The sequence below is a fragment of the Zalophus californianus genome, chromosome 1, assembly GCF_009762305.2.
Source record: "Zalophus californianus isolate mZalCal1 chromosome 1, mZalCal1.pri.v2, whole genome shotgun sequence".
NCBI lineage: Eukaryota > Metazoa > Chordata > Mammalia > Carnivora > Otariidae > Zalophus > Zalophus californianus.
In genome coordinates, this window is record NC_045595.1 from 212,433,410 (window position 1) to 212,451,852 (window position 18,443).

At 48.7% G+C, this 18,443-nt stretch overlaps 1 protein-coding gene across 3 annotated transcripts in view; it reads left to right on the forward strand.

The window, feature by feature from the left end:
* Positions 1 to 3,689: 3,689 nt before the first annotated feature.
* UBASH3A (ubiquitin associated and SH3 domain containing A) overlaps positions 3,690 to 18,443 on the forward strand; it is a 35,991-nt gene continuing 21,237 nt past the window's right edge. For 2 of the 3 annotated variants that reach the window (XM_027582150.1, XM_027582151.1), the window contains exons 1-6: positions 3,690 to 3,807; positions 5,859 to 5,912; positions 8,330 to 8,516; positions 10,784 to 10,982; positions 14,125 to 14,294; positions 14,993 to 15,201. In XM_027582150.1, the coding sequence (XP_027437951.1) occupies positions 3,695 to 3,807; positions 5,859 to 5,912; positions 8,330 to 8,516; positions 10,784 to 10,982; positions 14,125 to 14,294; positions 14,993 to 15,201 (932 nt within the window). In that variant the 5' untranslated portion in view covers positions 3,690 to 3,694. Of the gene's footprint in view, positions 3,808 to 5,858; positions 5,913 to 8,314; positions 8,517 to 10,783; positions 10,983 to 14,124; positions 14,295 to 14,992; positions 15,202 to 18,443 lie in introns of all 3 variants that reach the window. The other variant, XM_027582149.1, reaches the window with a different exon arrangement.

The following is an 18,443-nucleotide window of genomic DNA, read 5'->3' on the forward strand; positions in this document are numbered from 1 at the left end:
ACATGTAGAAAACCAGAAGCAATCATGAATTCACATATGTCATATTAATTCATTAACATGTTAGCATCTTGGGATGTGTGTCAAATGAGGTCAGTTTGCCTGGATATAGCAGGGAGATGACCCATGATGGTGGCTGAACTTCTACCACCATACAGTAGCCTCTCAGAAAGCTTACCTACAAATTGACTTCATCAATCTCAAAATGAAACTTTAAGGAAATAGAAATCAGCATACCTAGGGCTGGCATTCACCAAGGTGGTGTCTTCCGTGGTCTTTGTTTAGAGGTATGAGAAGGGGAGGGGACCCCCTGAGGGGTCCTCTAGGAGCTGTGAAGTTTTTGTAACCGTTTGCACACAACTTGAGTTCCGGGCATTGTCTCAATCTCCACCTTTTTTTTTTTTTTTTTTGAGAGAGAGAGCAAGAGCAGAGTGAAGGGCAGGGGTGAAGCAGGCTCTCCACTGGGCAGGGAGTCCAATGTGGGGCTCGATCCCAGGACTCTGGGACCATGACCTGAGCCAAAGGCAGACGCTTAACCGACTGAGCCACCCAGGCGCCCCTCAGTCTCCACCTTGATCCCATTAGTGAGAGAGGGAGGCTTTGGGAGTCAGCCACAGGAAAAAAGTGTCAATCAACAAGCCTTTGTCTTTTCACGGTTGGCCTTGGAAGATAACTTTTCAAGCTAAGGAAAAGGGATGAGGCTAGATTGGGCATTTCCTGGCTTAACATAAATAGGGTTTTTAAAAAAGAGAGAAATTTATATTTTAATATGTTATAAGCACAATTGCTCAGAAAGTGGTTTACTATTGAGAAAAGAAAAATATATTTGAGTAGAGGCTATATCTCAGACCCAAAATCTACTTTTTTTTTCTTCTGGTCACAAGCTTTTTCTACTTTGAGGCTTTTGAGTTTGAGCTATTTAGTTCATTTGATTATAAAATTATTTCATCTTTTTAATTCCTCAAAGAAAAAATATATTTAAAAACAAAATTAACTTACATTTAAAGATGAAATATTGAAACATTTTCCTCTAAAATGGAGAACAACACAGGGAGACGCACCATATAGATAATATGCCATACGTATTCAACATTTGGAGTCGAAGCCAGGACAATAAAAGAGGAGGAAAATGATGAGGAAGAAGGAGAAAGAAAGAAAGAAGAAGAAAGAAGAGGAGGAGAAGAAAAAAGAAGAGAAGGAAAAAAGAAAACAAGGAAAGACAAAAAGAAATTTTAAAGTAAAGAATATGTACTGGTAAGAAAGGAATAAAAATATTATTCATAGACACAATTCCTTTTGTACATAGAATATTTTTAAAATTCTAGAGATTAGTTATTGGAATTAATAAGTAAGTCAAACAAGATATTTGGATGTAAGTTCAATGTAAAATAATGTGAAATCAATAGTATTTTTAATCACCAGCAACAGAGTATGAATGTGAAATTTAAAAAAAATAATTTACACTGGCATAAAAAATGATCAAATACTTAAGAACAATCTAACTAATACTGCAAGACCTCTACACGGAAAATTATGCAACAGAATTGAAAGAAGATAAAGAAAATCTGGTAACTCTATGCCAGGAAATTTAACAACTTAAATAAAATGATCAAGTTCGTTGAAAAACAACTTAATGAAACCAACTCAAGAAGAATACTCCTGTATCTGTTAAATAAGTTAAATCCGTAATTTAAAACTTTCCAAGAAAATTCTAGGCCCAGAGGACTTTACTGATATATCTTTTCAAACATTTAAGAAAAAGTTATACCAATCTTACAAAAACTCAGAGAATCAGGAAAGAGGAAATATTCCCCTACTCATGTATGAGGCCAGAATAACACTGACACTTAGGGTGACCAACTGTCCTTGTTTTCCAGGGACTGAGGGGGTTCCTAGAAGGGCGACTTTCAGTGTTGTGACTAGGAAGTCCCAGGAATATCAGAATGAGCTGATCACTCTACTGACACCAAAACCTGAGAAGGAACTTACAAGAAAGGAAAATAACAGGCCAAGCTAATTTACAAACACAGATGCAAAAAATTCTAAACAAAGTATTAACAAATTGATTAATATATACAAAGGATAACATATTATGATCAAAGTTTTATCTTAGAAACACAAGATTGATTTAACATTCAAAGGTCAATTGGAATAAGCTACCTCATTCACTGAATAAAGAAGGAAAACAACATGATCATCTCAAGAGATGCAGAAAACGCTTTTGATAAAATTCAATATCTGTTAATGAATTTAAAAAAACACTTCCGTGAATTAGGAGTGAAAAAAAATTTATTTACTATGATAAAGGGTACTTATCCTAAACTTTTATTCAACACGTCACTGGAGGTCTTTGCCACAACGATATGGCATGAAGAGGAAATAAAGTTTACAAATATTGGAAAGGAAGGGGGAAACTGGCATTGTTTGAAGATGACATAACCATGTACATAAAAAATCAAAAAGAATCTACAAAATATTAGAATTAATAAGTGATCTCAGATTGCTGGATGTGATGTCAATATTTAAGAATCAATTATATTTCTATATACTGGCAACAAATGGAAATAGGAATTATTTTTAAACTATAGCAACACATAGAAATAAACTTAATGACAGAAGTACAAGACACTGAAACTACAAAACACTACTAAGAGAAAGTAAATAGAGAGATATACCATATTCATGGAATGGAAGACTCAATATTGTTAAAACTGGCCTATAGATTCAACATAATCCCCCACAAAATCCCAGCAGGCCTATTAGCATACTGTTTTTAATTGTTCTTAGTATGCCTTCCCTTTCCTTTCTAAAGATAAATTTTATTGGAGTTTAATTTACACACTTTAAAATGCACCCAATCTGAGTGTTCGGTTCAGTCAGTCTTGAAGACCTACACACCCTTATCAAGATATGGAACATTTCCATCACCCCCAAAACTCCCTCAGACCCTGGCCTTGGACAACCACTTATCTGTTTCCTGTCTCTATAGTTTAGTTGTACCTTGTTTTAAAATCTCATTTAAATAGAATCATACAGTATGTGTGATCTTGAGTCTGGTTTCTTTCTTTTAATCAAAATAATGTTGTTTGGAATTCATCCATGGTGTCTCATGAGACAGCAGTGTGTTGTTGTTATTGATGAGTGCTACTTATTGACTGAATATACCATAACTTACATATACATTCACCAGTTGATGGACTTTTGGATTCTTTCTAGTTTGGGTCTACTGTGAATAAAGCCATCATGGACATTCACATACAAGTCTTCGTGTGGTCACACATTTTTATTTCTCCTTGGTAGACAGAGAAGAACAAGTGTGTCACGTAGCAAATGTATGATGAACTGTATAAGAAACTGTCCAAACGTTTTCCAAAATGGTCGGACAACGAGTAAGAGTTCCAAATATTCCACAGCCTTGTCAAAATTTAGTAGTGTCAATCTTTCCAGCTTTTGCTCTTCTGGTAAGCATGTTGGACCTCTGGAACCCAAACCCCATGTGGAAACAGGGCTGATGGAGGCTGTACCCCAGCACCCCACAAAGAGAATTCTGCAAAACCAACATCTCATGCAAACAGGATATTAGCTTTTGTCAGAAAGATCAAAAGGGCTTGAGGTTTTTCTTCACACCCCCAGGCAGCCTTGCCTGTCTCACTCTCTCTGGCTTTATCTATTCACTTCTGTCCACAGGCAGGAAGAGATGGCAGCAGGGGAGACTCAGCTCTACGCAAAGGTCTCCAACAAGCACAAGGGCCGCAGCACCCCCTCGCTCCTGGACCCCCTCCTGGGAATGGGCTTCCCAGCACACACTGCGTGAGTACCGTCGCACTGCCGCGGGCCACCGGGTGTGTGTCCCAGGCCCCCCAGCCCTTCTGGCCCCTGCCGCACAACTGCAGGCAGCTCAGAGCACTTACTTCCTGCCCGAGGGGTGCACCTTGCAGTGAGAGTTACCGTCTCAAAATTAGGCCTTTTTCTCCTTTTTATAAATGACATGATCTTTGCCCTTTAAAGACAAACTCTGCTGGCTGGCTGCCTGGCTGGCTGGTAGAGGGACCCTGAAATTTGTAAAAAATTGGGAGTCATATATTACTGGGACACCCCCAGTTTTCCGGGTTTGGAGGAGCTTGGGCCTGGTTGTACCCTCTCTGCAGTTCAGTGACTGAGACAACACCATAAGGTATTTCAGACTCTCAGTTGAAGGGAGCTGTTGCGAGAATCACCATCAAGAACGTATTTCTAAAGGGTGCGGGGAAACCGTTCATCTGTAGGGAAAATCTCTTCAGTGTCTGATCATTGAAAGAGATGGTTAAGAAAGTGCCGGAACAGCATTGACTCGATGCTGCTTACCCAAGGAAAAGGTCCCCGTATGGAAAATTTTAACCTTAAGAGCCATTCTGTCAGAGAGAGAAGTCCCTTAAAGCAATGAGCTATGATAGGGACATGGGGTACTAATTTTTCACAGACTTATTCACATGGGAAAATGCATCAGAAGTCCCTTTAAGGGGTGCCTGGGTGGCTCATTCGGTTAAGCATCCGTCTTAGACTCAGGTCATGATCCTGGGGTCCTGGGATCAAGCCCCGTGTCGGGCTCCCTTCTCCGTGAGGGGCCTGCTTCTCCCTCTCCCTCTGCCGCTCCCCCTGCTTATGCTCTGTCTCTTTCTGTCAAATGAATAAATAAAATCTAAAAAAAAGAAGAAGTCCCTTTAAGTAACTTTGGATTGGGGAGGGGACCAAAGTTTCCTTAAACATTATAACACAACCCTGAGCAAATTGGCTGAAATCACTTGGAAGCTACACCCTTTTCTTTTCTAACCCAAATCAGAACTTTGTCGCCTTTATGTTGATAATAAACCAGGGATCTTTGAAATAAGCAGTGGAACCATGTGCCAGACCCCAACCTGGGCACCTTCCCCTGGGTGCAGCCAGGGACACTGAGCCCAGAGAGCTCAGGCAGTGGTGGGGCAGGACCCCACTCTTGGCCCTTCTAAAGCCCATCCTATATTACACTACTGAAGCTGGATGCGGACTCATGCTCAGAAGTCCTTGTAATTGAAACCAATGTCATCCCCATCAGTATTCACCAATAGCAACATGGGGCAGCACCATGTTGGTTTGCTCATCAACTCCAGCTATTTCAGCGCTGAATTCCTGAGAGAGTTACCTTAGCCATATTCCATCCTGTTCAATTTGGTCCCATTCAGTTAAATTTAATTCAGTGTATATACAGCCTGGGTTATAGTGATGAGTATGACACCATTGGGCCTCAGGGACCTTGCAGGCTGGTAGAGGAGGCAAGTCTATAGAGATGAAGCATGCTGACCATACGTGTGGTGAGGAAACAGGATGGGCTACACGACCACCCCACTGGGGGGGTTGGGGAAGTTTTCCTGGAGGAGGGACACTTGAGCCAAGCTTGGAAGAAGCAGTGCCATTTCTCTAAGGGCATGTTGGCACAGGGCTGCATTTTGGCAGGGAGGCACATGGGCAAGCCAGGGATTCGGCCCTTCGTAGCCAACTTGCAGATCCAAGAGTGGGTTCACCTGGCTTTGGTGCAGGGTGTGTGGACTGGCCAAGGAGGCAAGACTGTGGGCATGGTTGGAGCCCGTGCCCAGGACTGGAGGCTAGAGTCCCTGAGCAGGGGAGTTATGAGCAGGTCTGCATTTTCAGAAACCACAGTGATGCCACGTGGAGATGGAGTCGGAGGCCTGGGCAGGGCAACCGGCTGCAAAGTCTAGCAGTCCAGGCCTTCGCGGGGGCCTCCCCGAAGGTCCCATGTGCTGCAGGACTACCCCTGCCTCTCCCCTGCTTCCCTGAAGAATAGACGGCAGGTCTCTGAATTCTCCTCTCGTTCTGCTTTCCTATAGACTAAAGGCCCTGGCAGCCACTGGAAGAAAGACAGCGGAAGAGGCATCCAATTGGTGAGTAGGGCTGTGTCTGCAGATGTGCTGAGTACTTGGCTTTGAGAGCTCTGCAGGGCGGACACAGGGAGGTGCCCCACATACGCCGGGCGGCCAGGGAGCGAGCCCCTTCCTGCCCACCCAGCGCCTGGGGAAAGGGGAAAAGAACCTGCATTTAAAATGGCAAACAGAGGAGAAAGATTGAAATTTGAACAAGCCTTTCTTCCCTTAAAAACCTGAGTTTACCCAAACGTGGCTATCAAAGAAGAAAGCAAGCCACGTGATTTGTTGAGTAAATAGGGAAGATATAAAATAGAGGTCCCCACTCTCGCAGGCTACCTCTGATGGGGAGAGAGTTTACTGCTGGTAGTGGATGCCCCCTGAGGCATCAGGGACCAGGTGGTGGGGTCCCGGGGGAAGAACTCAGGGTTCCAGGAGCCTCCGCCATCAATCAGCTATGCACTCCGCAAGCCGCCCACCACTGCAGGCCTCGGCTTTCTGCTCTGGGATCACCCCGTTCTCCAGCACCCAGTCCCGCCTGAATGTGCCATGATGCTGTCATTCTGCCCCTAGGTGGGAAGTCCCCTCACTCTCTGCTCTGGAAAACCGCAGCGAAAATCAAGCAATAAAAACCAGGTCTCGGCCAGCTGGGGTGCCCTCCCAGAGCAGGATGGGAAATGCCAACAGTCGGTCTCTGAATGGCCAGCATGTCCTCACTGGGAACCCCCTTCTTTCCCCAAAAACTCTAGGCCAAGGGCAAACTATGCAACCCTTCTACCAGACAAAGGGAAACACCCAGAATCCTCTGCACTAGGCTGACTCTCAAGTGGGTTGCCAAATTAGAATTTCAAACAAAACCCACTGCCTCGAGAGCCAAGGTGACTTCCTGCAACTTACAACTCAGCCAAGCCGATCACAAGTCCCACCAAGACATGGGGAGACAGTGGGGTCCCCTAGGCTCCACCCAGAGTGGGCCGACCTTAGCTAACCAGGGAAGTGCCAATTAAGATGCCATTAAAAATGAAAAGCAGTTTCAAGTGTCCACGTGGGTGAGCGGAAGGGGGCTCTCTCCCTGTCCTGGCTGCAGTCTGGGGTGTGTATCAACACTGCCGCCCACCATGGGCTTCCACGTCCAGGTCCGTGCCTTGGAAACATACAAAGGGCCCAAGAAACATGTACAAAGATCTTGATTACCGTGCTATGAAACTATTCAAAAAGAAACCAATGTCAGTGTCCGGCAGGGGAATGGATGGGTAAAATACGCGCATGTGTGATGAGCATGCACAGCCCTTGGACACGCTTAACCGGATGCGTATGCATCAACTTGGATCAATTGCAAAAACATGGTGTGGACTAAAAACAGTGCAACCTGCAGAATAATTTAAACAGTCGCTTATGATTGATACAAAACATGCATGTGTGTTATCTGTGGATTGGTCACCTAAGTTTCTGAAAGGAAAAGCAAACAGTGAAGGATGCATTTGCGCCAAGATGAAGGGGCAGAGCGCCCTCTGTTGGTGTTTTACTCTTAAGGAGACTCTATCTGTGCATAGCTCTTGTCTCCTCAAGTGGCCACATCCCACCTGCTAAACTCAATCTACATCTCGGGCACGTCTCTGCATCACTTGAAATTCCTCAATACCATGACTCCTGATGAATGCATGATAAATAAACTTACCGTCACTTATCTTATCTTTATGTCTTTCCTGTTACAAATCACCCTGCCATAAAATACCTCTCGTGTGCAGTGTTATTTGCTTTCTCCTTTGGAGAAAGTTCTGGAAGTAGAATTGTCAGTTCAAATGGGATGGGTATTTGAAGGCTCTTGGTGCATCCTGACAACTTGCTTTTATACAGAAGTTGCACAGATCCACTGCACCTTTGACACATGGAGCATAACCTTCTTCCTTTCAAAAGCATTGTGTTAATTTGACAGATGAGAAAATGGCGCCTTGGGGTTGTCTTAATTCTTGTTTCTGTCATCAGTGAGTATGAACTGGAATTTGGGGTTGTATGTCACTTCTTCTTGTCCTTAAAATAACCTTCTGAATACAAAGAAAATACAGAGTAGCCACCTACATTTTGTCTAGGTTTTTTTTTGTTTTTCTTTTTTAGTTTTGACTTTTACACTCAATTTGAAGTCGGATAGAACGAAATGTGAATGTTTTCTACAAATTTTCTGGCCCCCAAAGACCATTTGAAGACCAGGCCATCTTCTCTCACTGTCTTGGTCTTTGGTCCGAGAATCAGACTAATGTGGGGCAGAGCCTGGGGTGGGGGGACCCGGCGCCATGCTGCAGCCACACCAGCCTCACTGAGGGGGGCTGGCGGTGAATGTGTGCGGTGTGGACACCGCTGGTGCTGAGTTGCTGCCCTCCCCATGCGGGGAAAGTGTCCTGCCATCGTGGCACGGGTGAAATCAGCCTGTTCTCTTGCAGGCTGCGTTGTCATCGTGATGACCCTTCCCTGGATGATCCCATCCCCCAGGAGTATGCCCTTTTCCTCTGCCCCACGGGGTCCCTGCTGGAAAGACTGCAGGAGTTCTGGAGAGAGAGCAAGAGTCAGTGCACAAAGAACCGAGCCCATGAGGTCTTCCCTCACATAACGCTCTGTGACTTCTTCACGGTGAGTCGGCCCCACGCGCCTTTAACGCCCCTTAACATGCCACTGCGGGGCAGCTCCTGGTGACATCTAAGCACTGCTGGATGTCACGGGGGGCGGCCACGTGATCTATTTCCATGGGGTGACGCACAGCTGCAGCACGAGCCATCCTCTTAGTGTGGGACACCCTTCACTTTTCCCCGCATCTGGGTGACTCCTAGGCATTCCTCAGAGCCCCACTCACTTAGCCCCTCCCTTCGTTAAGTCTTCCCCGCTCCCCAGGCAGAAGGGCTGCCGCCCTTTGTGCTCCCACCATCGTGTTGCTTGTGTCTCTAGTGGCACTGTCCACGTGCTGTGGCAATGTGTCTGGTGCCACCCTGCATCCCTTAGGAGACTAACCCCTCGAGAGAAGGTAAATGCCTCACTGTTCTTTGTACCCCGAGACTAGCACAGTCCCAAGCACAGAACTTCCGGCGCAAAAACCAGGAAAGTCCCGGGCAAACCAGTGTGAGTTGGTCCCCCTCCTTTGCCAGCAACAGCATTTGTGACAGTCAGGCTCCGCCCTGCGTGTCCTGGGAAAGGAAGGCAGCCAAGTGATGAAAGTAACCTTAGAAACAGGCACGCTTCATCACGGCAGCCAGGGGCCACCTGGCCTCCCAGCTCGTCTTCCCAACCCCCTGGGACTTGCACCCAGCATGCACGTGTCCCCACAGACACATACACACACACACACACACACACACACCACGTGACCCACACGGACACGGGTGTAGATACACATGTGCACCCTCCCTTCTCTTGCGTCTGCTGCCCCACTGACCCCCAGCCCACGTCCAACCCTGCCGGGGCTGGCCGAGCACCCTTCCTGGCAGAAGAGCGGTAGAGGGACTGAGTCTCTCTGCCTTTGATGCTGTAGAAGGCAACGTTCAGCCTCCACAAGCAGATGTCCCCCCGGAGCTCTGTTTGTAACAACTCTGTGCTTCCACTTACCCGAGACCCAGAGATACAATGTGGACAGACGGTCACTTATTCAAAGTTACACCCTCCATGTGTCATGTGCCTCCCCAGGCCCCACAAGGGCCGCAAAGATGTAATAGACAGACGAATAGAGCCAGCTGCTGATCAGAAGGGGCCATAAAAATGCATATTAAAACTACAATGCAGCTGGTTCCTCAGAGGATGAAAGGTGCTGTGGGAAATTCGGAGGGAACCAGCTGCCGGGAAGAGCAGGGCTTGGGCTGATTTCCTGCCAGGGGCGGGAGGGGGCGTTGGGTGGGGGAAGGGTCTGGGTTTCACTATGGTTTCACCACGGTCCCATGTGGCCACATGGGTCTTCCACATGGAGGAAGGTCTTCAAGCCCAGGAAGTGGCTTGGGCACCGCTGAGCCCCGGAGGCAGGAGGGCGACGTGCAAGTGGGGAAGTGCACTGAGGGCTCTAATCAGTGCCCACGGCCCTGGCGCTCAGGCTGAGCAGTGTAGACAGCACGCTGCGGGTGACAGGGGGAGCACCTGCCGCCTCGGGGTGGAGGGTGGCATGGCAGGGGCACGGCGCTAGGTAACGTGGTCAGACTGAACTGTGTGCAGCGAACCGGGGGGCAGTGGGGAGACTGGGTCAGAGCCTGTGTTGGTTCACGGTCCCCCAAGAAGCAGACCCCAAGCTGGAATTAGAAGTGCTAAGAGATTTATTTGGGAGAAACACCTGTGCGGCACAAAGAAGAAAGGGGCAGGCAGGAGAGCGGGGGAGGACAAGGGGGCAGAGCCTCAGCTGGCAACGCTGCTCCGGGCAGGGCAGCCGGCTGCGACAGGGAGCCTGGGAACCCAGACCACCTCCAAGGAAACCACATCAGGGGCGGTGACGGGCTCGGTCACCGCGGGAGCGTGGCCAGATGCCAGGGACTTAGGCCACTGTCCTCCTCACTGGGAGCTCTGAGCAGGGCAGCCTGTGACTGCCTCAGAGTCTATGGGAAACCTCCAGAAGCCGAATGATGCAAGGCCGACCACACCTGTGGGTTGAGTTGACATGACGTGCAGGGACGGGAGGTAGCTAGGGTGACAAGGGACTTCCAACCTAGACACTTAAAGGATTTTCCATTTGGAATTTTACCCGAAATCTCTAAAAACTGAGGACCAGGCATAGAACAAATCCATAACCCCGAACACATGGACAAAATAAATTACATTCCAGCATGCGACCAGAAATAGGCTCAGTTGGCTGCATGATTTTTACTAAGTTAATAGTTGCCCTTCTAACAAAAGGCAAGAAGGCACATCCTCTGTCTCCTCTCCCTCAGTGTGAGGACCACAAGGTGGACTGTCTGTATGAGGCTCTGAAGAGAGCGGGCGACAGGATCCTGGGCTCCTTCCCCTCGGTCGTCCCTCTGGTTCTCCACTCTTCCATCAGCTATCTGGGCTTCTTCGTGAACGACAGCCCTGCAGACGTCATCCGGGAATTTGCCATAATGTTTGCTACGGAAGCCTCTGTCTTAGCAGGTAGGCAGCCCTGGGCACCTGCACACAAAAGGCGCGGTTAATAGAGAGTGACCGCTCTGCGTCTCGGGCCGAGCTTGCTCCTGCGGTACAGTGGGGGTGCGGGCTGCTCCTTGCTGCCGTGGCGGCCAGACGGCTGGCTGGGCTGGGCTCTGGGCACATACGCACCCTGGCCCGGGACATTTCCACCCTCACCTCTCCCTTTCCAGCCAGCTCCTCTGACATGGCCTTAGTCCAAGGCCGAACAGTTTAGCTGGAGCTAAATCTAATGAGCCAGGCTGTCCTTCAAAAGGAAAGCAGACTCCGAGAACCAGCGGTCATCTTTTCTCTAAGTAGGAATACCTTTGTTTGCATTGATGTGGTTTTTGAGAACATTTGGCAGACTCCAGCTGCCCCAGGAAACTGTCCCAGGTGGGGACATTGAGTGGCCACGTGAAGACGGTGGATTGCAGGCTGGTGCCCATGTTGGGGGATCGGGGGCTTCCCAGCCCCATGCCCACCTTGGGCAGATCCCCTCCTGGGGTCAGCGCTGTGTGTAAAACCAAGTCCTAGTTGGTTTTTGGTAATGTTTTAGGGAGGAGCATGGTCTTTTCTCCCTGGCCTTTTGAGGAAGGATTGTCTAGACCCATTTGGAGGATCTGCGAACCTCCCTTTTCCCCCAAGACCTGCACTGGTCTGAAGATGGGCTCCGGCTGGGGTTCATGGGAGGGACTCTGGACTTGATCTCAGAAGACGAGAGTTCCTCCGGAGTCTCTGGTTAGCACTAGGCCTTCATCAAGCCTTATCAGCTCCAGGCCTCGCCCTTCTTTCTCTGCAAATCGGTGAGGCCTCTGACCCTTCGAACAGCACAGCCTGTTTCTGTGGAGTGTCCCCATCGGTCCTGGCACACGGAAGGCACTCAGTGTTGTGACTCCAAGCGCCCGGGCGGGGACACCCCGCCCTGCCCTCTGCAGGCGTCCGGAGGCCCCATTATCAGACGCACCTGGACACAGATCTGGCTACATCAGGAGGTCACCGAATCCTGGATTTCCTCCTGGAGGTGTGCCTCTGGACCCTGGGATTCTATTTGCTGGATGATTATTGGCTTACCCTGTGTCTTTGCAGATCTGTGTCCTTTATATAAACAAGAGTCAAAGGTGGCTCTTCAATCTCCTTGCCTCCAAAGGACAACGTGGTCTCATCATGCCATGCCCTGTCGGCCCCTTGCCGCGGAGCAGGCACGGCACTTATAAAGAGTAGCATGCCCGCCCAAGGTCACTGTCATGGGGTGAAAGTGTCCCCTAAAATTCCTGTCCACCCAGAACCTTAGAAAAGGACTTTATTTGGAAATAGGGTCTCTACAGAGATAATTAGTTAAGACAAGGCCAGACTGGAGTCGGGTGGGCCCTGCATTCAGTGACTGATGTCCCTCTAAGAGAGGAGAGGACACCCAGACGCACAGGGAGGAGGCCACGGGAGGAGGGAGGCAGAGATATGGGGACGCGGCCACAAGCCACGGAGCGCCAGGAGCCCTGGGAACCTCACGCGGCAGGAAGGACACTGCCCAGAGCCTTCAGAGGGAGGGCAGCACTGCCCATGCCTGGATTTCGGACTTCTGGCCTCCAGGCTGTGAGAGAACACACTTCTGTTGGTTCAAGCCCCGCAGTCCATGGCCATTCGTGACAACCGCCCCAGGAAAGCGACCGAGTCCCCTAAGCAGTGGTCGGAGCTGGAACGTGGGGCCAGCCCTGTCTCGCTCGGCCCTACCTGGGTTCCTGCTGACCAGCCCTGCTCATCTCTTGCCGTGCCCTGCTACGCCTGTGCCTTGGGCCTGACCCGGAAGGGTGGGGAGGGGCCTTTCAGCTTCAGTGTGTCCTGGGCCCCTCTCCGGGCAAGTGGGCCCCCCACCCCCCAGTGAAACGCCCCCACAGGCAGGGGCCGCGAGGAGCAGACAAGACAAGGGCCCATTCAGAAGTCGTGTGTGGTTCACTGGTGACTCAGATGACATTGAGCATGGGTCTTTCCCAGGCCACGCCGACTCACGTGGCAAGGCTGTCCTCCCCCCAGTGCTGAAACACCTAAAGAAGGAATTTCCCCACCACCCACACAACAGTCTCAGTTTTGGCTCCTCACCTCGACAGTTTCTTGTTTGCTGTTAAAGGCGGGTGTAGGGGATGGGAGACATCAGTGGGGCCGGCGGGTCTGGGTCCAGGAAGCGACTGCAACATCGGTGACATTTTCTAGGGGAGAACAGATCCTGTCTGCTGTATGGGTTGCCCACGTGGGGGTGGCAGTTAACCAGTATTTACTAAAAGACGCCCAGAGATGTGAACGAAGAGACTGGTTTCAATGCAGCCTCAGCAGGTGGTAGTCACTGTCCCCAAGCTGTTGCTGTCAGAACGAAAGCTGAGTCAGGCCAAGATGCTCCCAAGGTCACCTCACCAGAAGCAGGTCTACCTAATACCAAATCTGTGTGCTCCCGTCGGTCTCCACCACCCCGGAACATGCACTCCTTCGTGGCTCAGCTGAAAGCAGATCCTGGCCGAAGTCAGGGCCCAGGAATGAGGACCGTGAGGGCTGGGGCCACCGGGGCAGAGGCCAGCCAAAAAGACCAGGGGCTGGCTGCTCCGAGGGCTTCCTGCTTCACCAAAGGGAGCGAAATAGTAGAGATGCTGTCATGTTTGACACAGTTGAGTTGCCTGTGGTGTTTTCTTCCTGAGACTCTGCAGCTGAACCAAACCCCATTGAGCTAGAGCGCCGGGCTACCGGTCCAGGCCACTGGGTAATGTGCACACCCAGGGAATGAAGGAGAAGCTGTTTACTACACCCACTTTAGTCAACTGTTTGGGAAACCAGCTAGCAAGTCCACAGTTTCCAAACACCCCCAACCCATATCTCTACCCCTCCTCTTTCCTGTTCCTCGTAAGGTCTGCAGTCCCCAACCATCCCCTCTGTAAGCTGAACTCTGGAGACAACACAGTCTGGGGGGGAGTCCTTGCCTTACCAAGAAAGCCCCAGTGCCCAGGGAGAAGGAGTGGGCAGAGGCAGGAGGTGCCATGCAGAAAGGCTTTGCGCCACCCCTCCTGGGTGCGTGGCCATCCTGGAAATGCAGTGCCGATGGTGTGGGTTAAAGCACGCATCATCCTGTGTTTACCTGATCTCACAGACTGCACCGTGAAGCCTTGCACCAAGCAGCTGCATCTGACCTTGGCCCACAAGTTCTACCCCCACCACCAGAGGACACTGGAGCAGCTGGCCAGAGCCATCCGCCCGGGCCATGGCTGCCAGTGGACCGCGGTGCTCTACTCCCGAGACATGCGCTTTGTGCACTACCAGGTGAGCAAACCCCGGCCTGGGAGCCTCACCCAGGGCCGCCCACGGGAACAAATGGTTCCCACCCGGCAGAGCACTGACCCCCAGGAGCCCTCCTCTGGAGGTATTTCAGGAAAAGGAAAACCGTCTATTGTTTTTTAAATGATTCCCTCTTTTGTGCAATTTGGAACTAGCATTCTTTTATATATGAGTTGCAGACACACAAAAAAAATTTTGAAAAAACAATGGTAGCATTGTTGGCAATAAAAAATGGACTGTTGCAAAAATTTACAAATATGTTGTATTGCTTATTAATTTGTTTAAATGATGATTTCAGTGAACCCTCATTGCAAGACTTCCTCCCCGCAAATTGATTAGCTTACATGGAAAGTAGGCAATGCTCCCTTTCAGACCCATGGAATTAGCATGAATGAATCCACCATGTTCCCTGTTGTATGAGAAGCTATAAATAATCTCATGCCAAGGAAGGTGGATGTGAAAGTCTAAATATGCTCTAAGATCTTTCATATTAGAGATCAGTAAATAGTGATAAGAGATAGATGATACATAGATAGATAGATAGATAGATAGATAGATGGACAGACACCAGAATTCATTTCCAAACCGATCCCAAGAATTCTGGGCCATATTCTCGTATATGCTACTATCATCAGACGAAGGCCTTGGAGTGTCTTCAAGGAAAACACTTGCGTCTTTTCCAGACCCTCAGGGCCCTCTTCCAGTACAAACCTCAGAACGTGGACGAGCTTACACTAAGTCCTGGCGACTACATCTTCGTGGACCCTACTCAGCAGGAGGAAGCCAGCGAGGGCTGGGTGATTGGGATCTCCCAGCGGACAGGCTGCCGAGGCTTCCTACCTGAGAACTACACGGAGCAAGCCAGCGAGTCTGATACCTGGGTTAAGCACAGGTGAGTGCAGCCTCCAGCGGCCACCCAAACATCTCTCCCTGAGTTAGTGTCCAAGAACGTCCCCATGAAAACAGTGGTTGCCATATTTGTATGCTTCTAGACCATTCCATCATCAGTAAAAATTGCCTTCTCCATGCCGGCAACATTATCCCTGCAGGTATACAGTTAATATCTTGGTCAATTCATGGTTTTCTGTGGATAATGTTCCGAAAACGTGAATTACTCTCTTGGGCTTCTGAGATCATAATCCCGAAACGACTACAAAAACCACCTCCTTATTGTGGGCGTAAGAGATCATAATCAGAGAGCCTAAGCTTGGCTTTATTTATCTTTCTGCTCAGTGTGTCAACTGTAAAGTCCTAAAATGCATGACTAGTTTTCCGTTGCTCTACAGCAGATGACCCTGAACTTCCCACGTAAAGCAACACACGTTCATTATCTCCTAGTTTTCATGCATCAGGAGTCTGGGCATGGCTTAGCTCGGGGTCTCCCAAGGCTGCAGTCCGGTTTGGGCAGGGGCTAGGGTCTCATCTGAAGCTCAGGGTCCTCTCCTGAGCGCACATGGTGATGGCAGAACTCATTTCCTAGAAGCTGTAAGGCTCCTGGTGGCTTGCTTCTTCATGTTCAGCGGGAGAATCTCTTCACTGGAGCATTTCTAGCATTGTCTAGAGAGGCTGAGGTTGCTCGGAATCATCAGATCCTGGTTCCTTTTGTTCAGTTTTCTTCCCTCAATTAACCTCTTTCCTCACATGTGTCACTAGGAGCAACAAGAATAAAACAGGCTACACCTTTAACACTGTACTTGGAAATACTCTTAGCTCCATGACCAACTTCACTGCTTATAGGTTCTCCTCTCCACCAACAATTTCACTAAACTTTTTGCCACTACACGGTAAGGATCCCCCTTCCTCCAATTGCCTGTAATGTGTATCTGACTCCTTCCTGATTCTCCCAGCATCCATATTACCACGAACGATCTGTCCAAAGTAGTTTCTTCATCGAGTTTCTCAAAATTCTCCCCACCTCCACCCACTGCTCAGTCCCAGAGCCGCTCCCATATTTTAGGGATTTGTCCCAGCAGCACCCCACTCCTGATACCAAATTCAGAGTCAATTAAGGTTTAGCCAGAGAACCAAAGCAGTAGAATAGTAATTTTTATATGTATATATTATTGTATATATTTTATACATACATAATATGAATACATTTCTAAAATATCTATTTTATAATTAATATACAAAAATGATTTCATAATAATATAGTAGTTTCTATTTATGTCATATTATTTATACTGTAATATATGTATATGTTACACACCACGTATATACACATCCATTTGAGGGTTTATTACTAGGAAGTGCTGTGTGGCACAGTTGGGGCAAGGGAGGGAGGAAAGGGAACACAGCCGCTGGAAACCATGGTGATTGAAATGCTTGTCTCCGTGTGACAGTCGGGAAGGACCCCCCAGGCAGATGGGAGAGCAGTTGCTCTCTACTCGGAATCTCTGAGGTCAGGGAAGCCCTAAGCCTTTTTTAAAGAGCTTCCAACTGAATAAGTCAGGCCCACACAAGATAATCTCCCTTGGGATTAAGTTAAAGTCCGCTGACCAGGGACCTTAAAGGGCATCTACAAAATCTCTGCCCCGGAGTGGCACGCCACTCAGCATTTGATTGGATAACTGGAAAAGGGTGTGTGTATGCTTTCCACCATGACCTAAATGGTCTGTAAAAGAGATCATGCAATTATGAAATAATGTATTTGTGAAATAAGTTAGGCTACCTCCATGCAATGGAACACTTGCTGTGTTTAAAAATAGTCACGAGGAAGTAATTTATGGGCTGATGTGAAAAGATCCGAGACGGGTTGCAGAACACTGTGCCTAGTACAGAACTATTTGGGGGGGGAGGGGGAAGTGAAGCATGATTGTCTGTACGTGTGTGTGTGTGTGATGTGTATTTATATGCATGCCTGTGCCTAAAAGTTCCCTGGAAAGGAGCATCTCTAGAAACTTCCAACAGCGGTGCCCCGGGCGCTGGGGGAGGGGCCCGGAGAAGGGGGACTTGGGAAGGAGACTTTGCTCTCTACCGTCCATGATTTGTAAATATTGGAACCATATATATGCATTACTTATTCAAAATATAAATTCACCCATTTTAAATTTAAAGAAAAGAATATGAGGACATCAGGTCAAAGAGAGAATAAACGGGAGAAGTCAGACAAATCCAGGGCTGGGGTTGCACACACCACGCACGCTGGGCGATCTCTGCCTTCCCACACCCGATGCAAAAAGGGACACAGTTTCCACGAAATGAGCACGGTCATTCCAGGTGCGGTAGACCAGTCATCTGGAGAAGCGCCATTTTCTCAGGGTAGACATGGCTATGGGTCCTGTGGGCTACCGCAAAGTCACATTGGTGCCCCAAGGAACTGCAGAGCTAATCCAATGCAGGCCCCTGTCCTGGAAACCTGAGCACACTCTGGCCCAGGGAAGTGGGGAGGTCGGATGACGTCCCACTTATTAAGGAAGCACTTGTTTCCCTTGAGAACCAGCTCTGTCTGTCACCAGGTCCCATGAATGCTTTAAGGAAATCGGGAGACGCTGGTTACACCCCAGCTGACTGAGTTCCAGAAGGGGCAGGGTAGGTCCTCTACTCCCCGCTCAGGATGGGAGAGCTTCGCTGCCACCAGGCAACTGGCAAACCCGGATGTTTCTAGGACTACACGGTAAAGACTCTGTAGGAGACGAGTTTGTGGTTATTATATTTTTGGCTTCACAATTAATCTGTCAACCACCTGTGACCAGCATAGCCAGTCTAGCCTTTAAGCCTGGCATTGCTGGAACTATTCTTCCTAAGGACAAAACAAGTTTCCCTTATGAATTAATAAATACCAAGAAAAATTGCAACAAAAAGAGAGAAAACTAAGTAGTAGGCCCAGCGATGGGGTGTTTGATTGGCCATGTTTTGAAAGCACCCCCATCCTCCCTGAGGGAGCAGCAAGACATCCTGACCAACTGAGACATGTGGTTATGGACCCTTTGGCCGATAGCCAGCACTGCCGTCAGACTCAGTCCTTCTGGCCAAGTCTTCTAGAACTGCCAAAAGTGTACTTTACTAAGCCCCTAAGGCTTGTTAAGTTAGAAGATGATCCTTGAATGGCTGGACACATCACTAAACTGTTGAGTAGAGGGAAATGTTGTCTGGTGGCACCATCCAAAGACTAGCTTGCCGTGGGCAGACAGG